The 13,946-nt window shown below is 38.6% G+C and overlaps 1 protein-coding gene across 5 annotated transcripts in view; it reads left to right on the plus strand.

Moving 5' to 3' along the window:
- LOC110150627 (glycerophosphodiester phosphodiesterase domain-containing protein 4-like) overlaps nucleotides 1–13,946 on the plus strand; it is a 142,010-nt gene that overhangs the window by 25,732 nt on the left and 102,332 nt on the right. For all 5 annotated transcript variants that reach the window (XM_070457261.1, XM_070457259.1, XM_070457260.1 and 2 more), the window contains 2 exons: nucleotides 1,684–1,777; nucleotides 5,324–5,383. In XM_070457261.1, the coding sequence (XP_070313362.1) occupies nucleotides 1,684–1,777; nucleotides 5,324–5,383 (154 nt within the window). The remainder of the gene's footprint in view (nucleotides 1–1,683; nucleotides 1,778–5,323; nucleotides 5,384–13,946) is intronic.

Genomic DNA, 13,946 nt, shown 5'->3' on the forward strand with positions numbered 1-13,946 from the left:
AAAACAACAACAAAATAGCTAATTTATAAGTGTAAGCAAAGTGATTCAGCTACATATATATAGATATACACACACGTGCATATATATATATATATTTTCAGACGTTTTCCATTATAGGTTATCTTGCATGTTTTCTAAGATCTCCATTTTATGGTTTTGATAATTAATGTACTTGTTTTAAAACATCTATTCGAGTTATATGAATGTGAGACCTTTATTTTTCTAAAGATCTTGATTATTTTGTGGTTCTTTTCTGATCATTCTATTATGTTTTTAGTGTTCAGGTTATTCTTTTCATTGACATACTGCATGAATTTGTTGACACTCCTTACATGTTTTGATTGCCGTCTATGAGCTCATGTTTTACAGAGTACTCTTAGTGTCTTGATCTTAGATAGCTCTCGCTCGGATAGCTGCTTGCTTGTTCCATTCTTCTTGATGTATATTATAACTCCTCACCAAAGAGAATTTCCTTACTTATTTGTAACGTGGTTTTTGTTCACACATCTATATTTTATACAGGCATACCTTGGAGATATTGAGGGTTTATTTCCAGACCACAGCAATAGAGTGAATATAGGAATAAAGCAAGCCACACAGTCTTTTAATTTCTCAGTGCACATAAAAGTTCTTTTTATACTATACTGTTACTATACTGTAGTCTGTAAGTGTACCATAGCATTATTTATAAAAAATGTTCATGCCTTAGTTAAAAATTATTTTATTGCTAGATAGCTAACTGTAGCTATTTATGAATAACTTGCCTTCAGTGAGTAGTGGTAGTAACATTAAAGATCCTTGATCACAAATCACTACAACAAATATAATAGAAATGAAAAATCTTGAAATATTGCAAGATTTGCCAAAATGTGATACAGAGATAGGAAGTAAGCAAATGCTGTTGGACAAATGATGCCAATAGTCTTGCTTGATGTATGGTTGCCACAAACCTTCAGTTTGTAAAAAATGCAGTGTCTTCAAAGTACAGTAAGACAAGTTATAGGTCTGTATTGTTAAAATATAATTTCTCCAGGTTTTATATGGTGAGAAGGTAATCTCTGTTATCTTGAAATGAACAGTATAAAACAGTTTTGACATACAATACATGGAACAAGTTTAATCCTGTTTCTCTTAGCTTATCATTAGCAATTTTCTCTCATAATCTCCTTTAGGAGTAGAACATGTCAAAACAGTTTTTAAAGGGGTCAAATACCTTACACAAGATAGAGAAATTGACATGGTGGCTTGCAGTTATATAAGAAAATGTACATTCACATGAACCAGAAACCTTCCAAAATGGAAGGTGTTAAGTTTTATTAAGGTAGTAGATTTTTTCTCTTTTAGAATTCCAGAACTTCTATATTATATTGTTTTTTAAAGAGAATATGTATTTTGAATATATATTCTGAATAACTTTTTAAAAATGATACCACTTATACAGAGCCCCATTTAAAGTACCCAGTTACCTATAGGACAAAGTTAAAACTTCTTCACTAAATATCCCCAAGGTTCTTCACTCATCTGTTCCCAAATTGCTTCTCTTATCTCCCAGTTTTCTTATACCTCATCTAGTTGGTCTTGTCACCCCTATCCTTGATGCAGATGCTACTAATTTTCTTTCTTTCTTTTTTTTTTTTTTTTTTTTTTTTACTGTATTTTAAGGATTGAAACTTATTTTTGCAGGGTCATTTTTATAGGCACAGGACTCTGGTTCTTCTGGTCCATTGTCTTACTGAGTTTCCTTGGGATCCTGGCTGCCTACACATCATTGCTCTTGGTGAGTAGTGTTTTCCGTTTCTCCCACTCCTTTCGTGAGTAGCCTCACTAGGTGCTCTGTCTGTGGCGTGGTTCTCAGTTGGTGCTGGGAGCCCTCAGAACCTCAGATCATACTTAGCAGAGTTGGCATTTACATTAGCCACCTGAATATTAGGCAGGAGGGACAGATGGAGGAAAAAATGCTTGTGCTGTTAGAGGATGTGTCTTACCACTTTGACCCTTATAAAGAGTGGTAGAACATCCTTTTTCTCTTCTCTTGTTTCATAGCCTATTTCCTGGCACACTTAGTATTATCATTTTAGATGCTCACACCTTCATATGGCAGTACCTTTACATATTGAACTACTCATTCCATCCATAGCCTATCCCCTAAGAGTAAGTCTTTCTGGGTCTTATAAATTAGCTAGCCTGTCAGACCTGTTTTAATGCACAGTTGCTAGTCCCTTAGTCCAGGTGCACTAACTTCTTGGCTCAGACAGTAAAGCTTCTGCTTGTAATGTGGTAGATTTGGGTTCAATCCCTGGGTAAGGATCCTCTGGAGAAGGAAATGGCAACCCACTCTGGTCCTCTTGCCTGGAGAATTCCATGTACTGAGGAGCCTGGTAGGTTGCAGCCCATGGGGTCGTAAAGAGTCGGACACAACTGAGTGACTTCACTTAGTGTAGGTGCAGAGTACATTTTAGCAAATGTCTTTAGGCAGTAGAGACCCTGCCTCTGTTTCCGAACACAGTAGGGTCATGTAGTATGAGAATCCAGGCCAGGAAATAGAGGAATTTGAAGAAGTGGAAAGCTTGTGAGAAGCTGATTCTTAGGTAACTGGAATTTTTCAGTGCCTTCTTATATATGGGGCATAAATATCTTTCTCTGATTCCATGATTCCTTGTCTCCACTGATTTCTTGTCTGATTCACAAGAACTCAACCCCCAAATCAGTTAATTTTTGCCATAATATCAGTAAATATTTGCCTTAATTTTTCTTTCAACAAAATGTGTTGATCATTATATGAGTGATAATAAGTACTGAGGATGCAGAAATCAACAAGACACGTGCAGATTCTGTTTTCATGGCGGCACTTCAGAGTGACAGATATGAGATATAAAGTTATAATAGTCTTTAAATCTTAAAAGATGAAGTTGTCAAAGAGCTGCACTCAATATGCCAGCAAATTTTGAAAAAACAGCAGTGGCCATGGAACTGGAAAAGGTCAGTTTTTATTCCAATCCCAAAGAAAGGCAATGCCAAAGAATGTTCCAACTACCGCACAGTTGCACTCATCTCACATGATAGCAAAGAAATGCTCAAAATTCTCCAAGTCAGCTTCAACAGTATATGACCTGGGAACTTCCAGATGTTCAAGCTGGATTTAATAAAGGCAGAGGAATCAGAGATAAATTGCCAACATCCATTGGATCATCAAAAAAGCAAGAGAGTTCCAGAAAAATATCTACTTCTGCTTTATTGACTGCACCAAAGCCCTTGACTATGTGGATCACAACAGACCGTGGAGAATTCTTTTACAGATGGGAATGCCAGACCACCTTACCTGCCTCCTGAGAAATCTGTATGCAGGTCAGGAAGCAACAGTTAGAACTGGACATGGAACAACAGACTGGTTCCAAACAGGGAAATGATTACATCAAGGCTGTGTATTGTCACCCTGCTTATTTAACTTATATGCAGAATACATCATGAGAAATGCTGAGCTGGATGAAGCACAAGCTGGAATCAAGATTGCTGGGAGAAATATCAATAACCTCAGATATGCAGATGACACCACCCTTATGGCAGAAAGTGAAGAAGAACTAAAGAGTCTCTTGATGGAAGTGAAAGAGAAGAGCGAAAAAGCTGGTTTAAAACTCAACATTCAGAAAATTAAGATCATGGCATCTGGTCCCATCACTCCTTGGCAGATAGATGGGGAAAGAGTGGAAACAGTGACAGACTTTTTTCTTGGGCTCCAAAATCACTGCAGATGGTGACTGCAGCCATGAAATTAAAAGACGCTTGCTCCTTGGAAGAAAAGCTATGACCAACCTAGACAGCTTATTAAAAAACAGAGAAATTACTTTGCTGACAAAGGTCTGTCTAGTCAAAACAAAGGCCTGTCTAGTCGTGTATGGATGTGAGAGTTGGACTATAAAAAAAGCTGGACGCTGAAGAATTGGTGCTTTTGAACTGTGGCGTTGGAGAAGACTCTTGAGAGTCTCTTGGACTGCAAAGAGATGCAACCAGTCAATCCTAAAGAAAATCAGTCCTGATTTTTGGAAGGACTGATGCTGATGCTGAAACTCCAATACTTTGGCCACCTGATGCGAAGAACTGTCTCATTTGAAAAGACCCTGATGCTGGGAAAGATTGAAGGCAGGAACAGAAGGGGACTACAGAGGATGAGATGGTTGGATGGCATCACCGATTCAATGGACATGAGTTTGAGTAAATTCTGGAAGTTGGTGGTGGACAGGGAGGCCTGGTGTGCTGCAGTCCATGGGGTCGCAAAGAGTTGGACATGACTGAGCGACTTAATTGAACTCAGGGGATATTGAAGAAAAAGGAATAACATAATTTTATTTTATTTTTTATTTTTTTAAATAACATTTTAGATAGGCTTATAACAGACTTTGGAAGGCCTGAAAAGTGAGTGAGTTCATTAAGCATAAATTAGATTTCTACATTGAAATGAATTAGCCATGGATTTACATGTATTCCCCATCCTGGTCCCCCCTACCACCTCCCTCTCCACCCTTAGCCTCCAACTAATAAAAATAAATGAAAAAAAAAATTAGATTTCTGTTTAGGAAAATCATCCTGGAAGTTGTGGTCTGGAGCCTCAGTCTCCTGAGCCTCAGTTTCTTTTCTTCCAAATGAGCAAGATAATATTTAATAAAATGGTATTTTATAAGGTTGAATAAATAACAAGTGAACTATATTCATGAAATTGTTTTGATAAAAATCTGCCTCATACATTCTGTCTTTCATATCCTAAGCATCTGAGGACTCTGTTTTTTCATTCCTGTCTCCAGACTGACTTGGTGACTGGCTAGATTTAGGTTCAAATTCTATCTAAGATTTATTGACTAAATACCAATGTTAATGATAGTGGCTAGTAGTTATAACAGTGGCACTGGGTCCTCAAGACAGGTTTTTTAGATGACCCTTGGAAGGGCTGGCCCTTGACCTCTGTTCTCTAAGAAGTGACTGAGTAATACCTACCAAGAAATTGGTAGGAACTCAAGAAAGATATCAATATACTAACTTTGCAAAATCCCAGAGAAGATAATAATAAATTCTTCCAGGGGTTGGTGGTGAAAGGTACAAGTAGGAGGTGACATGTGAACTTTCTTTGAAGCTTCAGTGGCATGGGGAGGCGGGGAGCTTTTTAGCAGAGGAACAGTATGGCAAATTCCCAGCATATGAAAACTGCAGATGTAGCAAGAAGTGAATGTAATACCAGACTGTGAAAGGAATTTTGAATTCAGGAAAGCGTTTTTGGCAGCATCTTGGGGATTTCAAAATAATCTTTTTTTTTTTTTTTTTTTTCTTTTTTCAGGTACTTGGGTTTTTGTTGCTTTGGGAGGGGATTGAGTTGTACCTGCACTGGTGTCATAAGGTAGGACATCTGAATCTTCATAGGAGTCCTGAGACCAGGACTGAATGTGCCTCTTTAGCATTGTGTCAAACACAGAACTTCCCTTTGTTTTGTTGTTCCCCTTATTAAAAAAGTCTACTTACACTGTTTTAATTGAAATCGTTAAATTTGTAAGAAAGGTAACTGCTGTACTGAAGGAACTGAACCTAAACTTTATTTGTTCTCCCTACCATGGACTCTGTGACTCTGTTCTCATTCCAATAAAATCTTAGGCAAGCTCCATTATTTTCCCAGTCCTTTATAGTCACAAGAACAGTCTTGTTTCATTCATTAAAAATTGCGCTTCACTCCAACTTCATAAAGTATTTCCCTTCCCCTATTTCACATGACCCAGGCATGGGAACCTGCAGTGGTGGAAAGAGCATGATTATCCTTTCACCTTTCTTCCAGAGTATGGCTCAGGGGAAGGAGAAATAGGATAAAAGAACACAGTCCCACAGGGAGGTGTTGGTCCTATCAGGACCAAGTAAATGCAGTTGTTGGCTCTTAACCGCATAGATTTTTCCATGTATATTTTCAGAGACCCTTCTGCTGAGGACCTTGATTGCAACTCCCTTGGTAAAGTGAATGCCCTGATGCTTCTCTGCTGAGGTCCTTTTGACTCTCCCTTAGTTTGAAGCCCTTTAAAGTTATATTAGCAATTACAAAGGATCCATACCTGTTCTGAGGAAGCAGGCATTACTGACCCAGCACCTGAAGACATGCAGCTCCTTTCCAACATTGCCTCCCTTGTCTTATACTGCCATGGGCTTGAGCATCTCCAGCATAGCCTGTTGGTATTTATAGACTTTTTTTTAGGCATGGTTTTCCTTGTATTTCCTCAAATTCAGGAGCATGTCAAATTCTCTGAGTGGTCTCCTTAAATTTCCTCTTTTTCAAAAGCAAAGAATGAACTGAAAATATAAATTTAAGGATTAGAACAGATGGAAATTGAAGTTGTAAGTTCTTAAGGGAAAGAGTGTAGACTGAAAAGTACATAAACAGGCCTATTGAGATCACCATCTACTTTGGGATTGGGACAGCATGATCAGTTAGTTACTATCAAGTTATAACCCTATGGGGTAAACCATTCTGATTATCATTCCAGCCTTGTGCCTTTTACAGAAACCATGCTTACCTTGCCCCTGGCAGTGAGCACTGCTACTTGACCTCTGCCACAGCAGAATCTCATCACTGCCTTTGAACTCAGGAAGCCAGTTTGAGTGGCAACACCCCTCACCTTTATCCAGGCATAAAGCATGGCCACTACGGTGCTTTTCAAGGATGCTGACACTTTCTCACTATGTGTTTTTCGGTGTCCTCTGAGACCTCCCATAGAGCCCAGTATGGTGTGGGTTAGCTTATTATAGGTGATTGCATTCCAGAAACCTGTTTTCAATAAACCATTGAATTCTTTCTTCCATATTATACCAAGAAATCGCTGGTATCCCAATTTTATAATGCATCGGTTACCATTTTTTAAAAAATTGAAGTATAGTTGGTTTACAGTATTATATTAGTGTTAGGTATGTAACATAGTGATCAATATATTTATATTATATTTCATTTAAAGTTATTATAAGCTGTTGGCTATGTTCCCTGTGCTGTACATTACATCCTTGTATCTTACTAAGTTTTATATCTAGTAGTTAGTGTCTCTTAATCCCCTTTCCCCATCTAGCTCCTCCCCTGCTGGTAACCACTAGTTTGTTTTCTGTATCTGTGAGTCTGTTTCTGTTCTATTATATTCATTTTGTATATTCTACACATGCATGAACACATACAGCACTTCTCATTCTTGGTCTGGTGTACTCTACTAAGCATAGTATCCTCCAGGCCCATCCATTTTTTGCAAACGGCAAAGTTCCATTTTTTTTTTATGTCCTAGTTGTATTCTATTGTGTGTATGTATACACACACACACACACACACACACACACCCCCATTACATCTTTTTATCCATTCATCTGTTGTTGATGAACAGTTAGGTTGCTTCCACAACTTGGCTATCATAAATAAAGGTGCTATGAGCATTGGGGTGCATGTATCTTTTTGAATTGATGTTTTCATTTTCTTTAGCATAACCCTAGGAATGGAATTGCTGGAACATATGGTAGTTCTGTTTTCAATTTTTTTGAGGACCTTCCATATTGTGTTTCATAGTGGTTGTATTAATTTATATTTGTACCAGTGTGTGCTAGGGTTCCGTTTATTCTACATCCTTGCCAACATTTATTATTTGTTGAGTTTTTGACAATAGCCATTTTGACAGGTGTGAAATGATACCTCATTGTGGTTTTGCTTTGCATTTTTCTGATGATTAGTGATGTTGAGCACCTTTTCATATGCCTTTTTCGCCATCTCTCTGTCTTCTTTGGAAACATGTCTGTTCAGGTCTTGTGCCCAATTTTAAATTGAGTTGTTTCTTTCTTTCTTTCTTTTTTTTTTTTTTTTGAGTTGTTTCTTTTTTTAATGTTGAGCTGTATGAGCTCTTTATATATTTTGGATGCCCTTATCAGGCATATGATTTCCACATATCTACTCTCATTCAAAAGATAGTCTTTTAATTTTGTTGATTGTTTCCTTTGCTGTATCAGTTCACTTCCATAGCTCAGTCGTGTCCAACTCTTTGCAACCCCATAAGCTGTAGCACGCCAGGCCTCCCTGTCCAACACCAACTCCCAGAGCCCACCCAAACTCATGTCCATTGAATTGGTGATGCCATCCAACCATCTCATCCTCTGTCACCCCCTTCTCCTCCTGCCCTCAATCTTTCCCAGCATCAGGCTCTTTTCAAATGAGTCAGCTCTTTGCATCAGGTGGCCAAAGTATTGGAGTTTCAGCTTCAACATCAGACCTTCCAGTGAATACCCAGGACTGATCTCCTTTAGTATGGGTTGGTTGGATGTGCTTGCAGTCCAAGAGACTCTCAAGAGTTTTCTCAAACACCAAAGTTCAAAAGCATCAATTCTTCGGCACTCAGCTTTCTTTTTAGTCCAGCTCTCACATCCATACATGACTCCTGGAAAAACCATAGCTTTGACTAGATGGACCTTTGTCAGCAAAGTAATGTCTCTGCTTTTTAATATGCTGTCTAGGTTGGTCATAACTTTCCTTCCAAGGAGTAAGTGTCTTTTAATTTCATGGCTGCAGTCATCATCTGCAGTGATTTTGGAGCCCAGAAAATTAAAGTCAGCCACTGTTTCCCCATGTATTTGCCATGAAGTGATGGGACCGGTTGCCATGATCTTAGTTTTCTGAATGTTGAGTTTTAAGCCAACTTTTTTACTCTCCTCTTTCACTTTCATCAAGAGGCTCTTTAGTTCTTCTTCCCTTTTTGCCATAAGGGTGGTTTTATCTGCATATCTGAGGTTACTGATATTTCTCCTGGCAATCTTGATTCCAGCTTGTACTTCATCCAGCCCAGCGTTTCTCATGATGTATTCTGCATGTAAGTTAAATAAGCAGGGTGACAAGACACAGCCTTGACGTACTCCTTTCCCAATTTGGAACCAGTTTGTTATTCTATGTCCAGTTCTAACTGTTGCTTCTTGACCTGCATGCAGATTTCTCAGGAGGCAGGTCAGGTGGTCTTGTATGCCCATCTCTTTCAGAATTTTCCACAGTTTATTGTGATCCACACAGTCAAAGGCTTTGGCATAGTCAATAAAGCAGAAATAGATGTTTTTCTGGAACTTTCTTGCTTTTTTGATGATCCAGCGGATGTTGGCAATTTGATCTCTGGTTCCTCTGCCTTTTCTAAAACCAGCTTAAACATCTGGAAGTTCACGGTTCACATATTGCTGAAGCCTGGCTTGGAGAATTTTCAGCATTGCTTTACTAGTGTGTGAAATGAGTGCAGTTGTGTGTTAGTTTGAGCATTCTTTGGGATTGCCTTTCTTTGGGATTGGAATGAAAACTGACCTTTTCCAGTCCTGTGGCCACTGCTGTTTTTCAAATTTCTGGCATATTGAGTGCAGCACTTTCACAGCATCATCTTTCAGGATTTGAAATAGCTCAACTGGAATTCCATCACCTCCCTAGCTTTGTTCGTAGTGATGCTTCATAATGAAAGGTTGTTGCTGAACGATTAGACGAGGGATTCTTGGCCTCCGGAGGAGACAAATTCAATCCGGGGCCAGAGACGAGGCTGGATCGCTCAGAGCTTTTGTGTTATAAAGTTTTATTAAAGTATAAAGGAGATAGAGAAAGCTTCTGACATAGGCATCAGAAGGGGTCAAAAGAGTACCCCCCTCCTATTCTTTAGCTGTATGTTAGTCACTCACAGTCTGTTAATGAAAAGAATGTCATAAAATTTAGAATGGCACCAGATAATTCATCCCTGGCCATAAAACGATTGACTTGAATCTTGTAGAAGGGCAGAATACCAACAAATAGTTTCGTTTACACAGATTAGGGGAACAATACCTGAGTAAGTAAGTTAGGCCATTTGGCGGAACCAACTTGAAGATAGAGTCTGGGGTTCATTAACATAGCTTAAGACAACATTTCTATACGAAAAAGAAATGTATTGGTTAACTCAAGGTTTGAGAGTAGTTAGCTTCAGGTGAGACCAGGTGTCATGGCAACACAGCACTTTAAGAGAAACCTCCTTTTAAATTTGTATAGAGAAGGAAAGACATATCGCTGGTTTGTTTCTTCCTGCCACTTAAGAGAGATAAAAATGTCTGGCACCTGCAGCCTCTTTTTTTCCATTTGGAGACCCCTGGCCTTCCTGCTTGTTACCCTCTCACTAAGGCCCACTTGACTTTGCATTCCAGGATGTCTGGCTCTAGGTGAGTGATCACACCATCGCGATTATCTGGGTCATGAAGATCTTTTTTGTATAGTTCTGTGTAGTCTTGCAACCTCTTCTTAATATCTTCTGCTCCTGTTAGGTCCATACCATTTCTGTCCTTTATTGAGCCCACCTTTGCACGAAATGTTCCCTTGGTATCTCTAATTTTCTTGAAGAAAACAACACAAGAGAAGACTCTACACATGGATGTCACCATATGGTCAACACCGAAATCAGGTTGATTATATTCTTTGCCACCAAAGATGGAAAAGCTCTATACAGTCAGCAAAAACAAGACTGGGAGCTGACTGTGGCTCAGATCATGAACTCCTTATTGCCAAATTCAGACTTAAATTGAAGAAAGTAGGGAAAACCACTAAACCATTCAGGTATGACCTAAATCAAATCCCGTATGATTATACAGTGGAAGTGACAAATAGATTTAAGGGACTAGATCTGATAGAAAGAGTGCCTGATGAACTATGAACAGAGGTTTGTGACATTGTATAGGAGACAGTGATCAAGACCATCCCCAGGAAAAAGAAATGCAAAAAAGCAAAATGGCTGTCTGAGGAGGCCTTACAAATAGCTATGAAAAGAAGAGAAGTGAAAAGCAAAGTTAGAAAAAGAAAGATATACCCATTTGAAATCAGAGTTCCAAAGAGAAGCAGGGAGAGATAAGAAAGCCTTCCTTGGGGATCAGTGCAAAGAAATAGAGGAAAACAATAAAGTGGGCAAGACTAGAGATCTCTTCAACAAAATTAGAGATACCAAGGGAGCATTTCATGCAAAGATGGGCTCAACAAAGGACAGAAATGGTATGGACCTTTGCTGTGTACAAGCTTTTAATTTTAATTAGGTCTCATTTATTTTTGTTTTTTTTCCTTGCCTGATGAGACATACCCAAAAAATATTCTAAGACTTATGTCAAAGAGTGTTATTGCCTGTGTTTTCTTCTAGAAGTTTTATGATTTCCAGTCTTAAATTTAGATCTTTGATCCATTTGGAGTTTATTCTTATATATGGTGTGAGGAAATATTCTCATTTCTTTCTTTTACATGTACCGCTCTAGTTTTCCCAGCACCACTTATTAAAGAGACTGTCTTTTCTCCAGTGTACATTTTGCACACATAGTCTACTACTGAGCCAAGGTTTCAGAAAATGAAATAAGCAGTTAGAATCATTTTACAATATATAATACCTGAATTCTGGTATAGTGAATTCAGAATCTCTGATAAGTGCACACTTATCAACAAATTTTGTTGTTGTTCAGTCACTAAGTCATGTCCAACTCTTTGCGACCCCATGAACTGCAGCACACCAGGCCTCCCTGTCCTTCACTATCTTGCTGAGTTTGCTCAAACTCATGGCCATTGAGTCAGTGATCCATCCAGCCTTCTCATTCTCTGTTGCTCGCTTTTCCTCTTGCCCTCAAACTTTCTCACTATCAGTGTCTTTTCTAGTGAGTTGGCTCTTTGCATCAGGTGGCCAAAATATTGGAGCTTCAGCTTCAGCACCAGTCTTACCAGTGAATATTCAGAGTTGATTTCCTTGAGGATGGGTAAATAAATAAACTACACACACACACACACACACACACACACACACACACACACACACAGAGTGAAAGTCGCTCAGTCATGTCTGACTCTTTGTGACCCCATGGACTATACAGTCCATGGAATTCTCTGAGCCAGAATACTGCAGTGGTAGCCTTTCCCTTCTACAGGGAATCTTCCCAACCCAGGGATTGAACCCAGTCTCCTGCATTGCAGGCAGATTCTTTAGCAGCTGAGTCACAAGAGAAGCCCATATTTGTGTAAGTTTAGCCCAGTCTTGAATTCTTTTCTCCTTGTTTAACAATCTTTGGATTTTTTCCCACATATACTGTAGAGTTTGGTCAGAAAATTTAATCAAGCCATCTCTTGAAGTATTCTTGGGTCTAATTCTTATTATAAATCTGTAGACCATGGAAGGTGATGCAGGTGAGGTATGAGAAAGAGTGGGCATCCCCTTGAAAGGTGACCACTTTAGTCAGGGCTTTATCCATTGAAGGATTAGGTTTATTGGACTTGTAAGGAGAGATTGCTTCTCTTGGCAACAGGGATTCTGTGGGGCTTGGAGTTTCAGTTTTAGTGTGCAAAGAGTAAACCCGGAAGGAAAGGGTTAGCACCAGGCTTGTAACCTATTCTCCTTCTACTTCGGCATGTTCAGAGAGGAATGAATGACCTCAATCAAAACTCTTTATAAACATACTGAAGGTATTTAAGCATACTAAAAATAGTTATTAGTAAAAAGATAATGAAGAATTTTTATCTATGAAAATTTCTAGCAGAATATAACCTGGTATATTTGGGTTGCTTATTGTAAATAAACTTGAAATTTATAAATTTGTATGGTGGGAGACATGGCTGACCCAAGTTGCATAAATACTAGGACATAAGATAAGGATGCTCCATAACTCAAAAGGCTCCTTCTGTGAATCAGAGTTTTCATACACTTTGCTCAAAACACACCTCACATTAACAAATTTCTTTTTATTGAAGTATAGTTGATTTACTTCATGGCATATAGAAGGGGAAAAAGTGGAAAGAGTGAAAGATTTTACTTTCTTGGGCTCCAAAATCACTGCAGATGGTAACTGCAGCCATGAAATTAAAAGATGCTTGCTCCTTGTAAGGAAACGTTACAACAAACCTAGACAGTGTATTAAAAAGCAGAGACATCACTTTGCTGACACAGGTCCTTTTAAACAAAGCTATGATTCTTCTAGTAGTCATGTGAGAGTTGTGAGAGTTGGACCATAAAAAAGGCTGAGCACTGAAAAATTGGTGCTTTCAAACTGTAATGCTGGAGAAGACTTGACAGTCCCTTGAACTGCAAGGAGATCAAATCAGTCAATCCTAAAGGAGATCAACCCTGAATATTCATTGGAAGGCCTGATGCTGAAGCTGAAGCTCTAATACCTTTGACCACCTGATGTGAAGAGCTGACTCACTGGAGAAGACCCTGATTCTGGGAAAGATTGAAGGCAAAAGGAGAAGGGAATGACAGAGGATGAGATGGTTAGATAGCATCACTGACTCAATGAACATAAGTTTGAGCAAACTCTGGGAGATAATGGACAGGGAAGCTGGCATGTTACAGTGCATGGTGTCGCCCAGAAATGGACACAACTTAGAAACTAAACAGCAGCTTAGTTGGTTTATGGTGTTGCTTCAGGGGTACAGCCAAGTGATCAGTTATAAACACACATGCATATATATTCTTTTTAAGATTCTTTTCCATTGTAAATCACTGTAAGATGTTGAGTATAGTTCCCTGTGCTATGCAGTAGATCCTTCTTTTTTAATCCATTTCATATATAGTAGTGTGTATCTGTTAATCCCAAACTCCTCATTTTTCCCTCTCCATTCTCCTTTCCCCTATGGCAACCATAGTTTGTTTTCTGTGTCTGTGAATCTATTTCTGTTTTGTAAATAAATTCATTTGTATCTTTTTTAAGATTCTGCATATAAATGAAATCATATGATATTTTCCTTTCGATCTGACATACATAATTTGACAAGGTCTAGATTCATCCGTGTTACTGCAGAAGGCAATATTTCATTCTTATGGCCAAGTAAGATTCCATTTTATATATGTACCACATTTTCTTTGTGCATTCATCCGGTGATAGACATTCATGTGGCTTTCATGTCTTGGCTATTGTAAATAGTGCTGCAATGAACATTGGGGTGCATGTAT

This window comes from Odocoileus virginianus, chromosome 28 (assembly GCF_023699985.2).
Source record: "Odocoileus virginianus isolate 20LAN1187 ecotype Illinois chromosome 28, Ovbor_1.2, whole genome shotgun sequence".
Taxonomy (NCBI): Eukaryota; Metazoa; Chordata; class Mammalia; order Artiodactyla; family Cervidae; genus Odocoileus; species Odocoileus virginianus.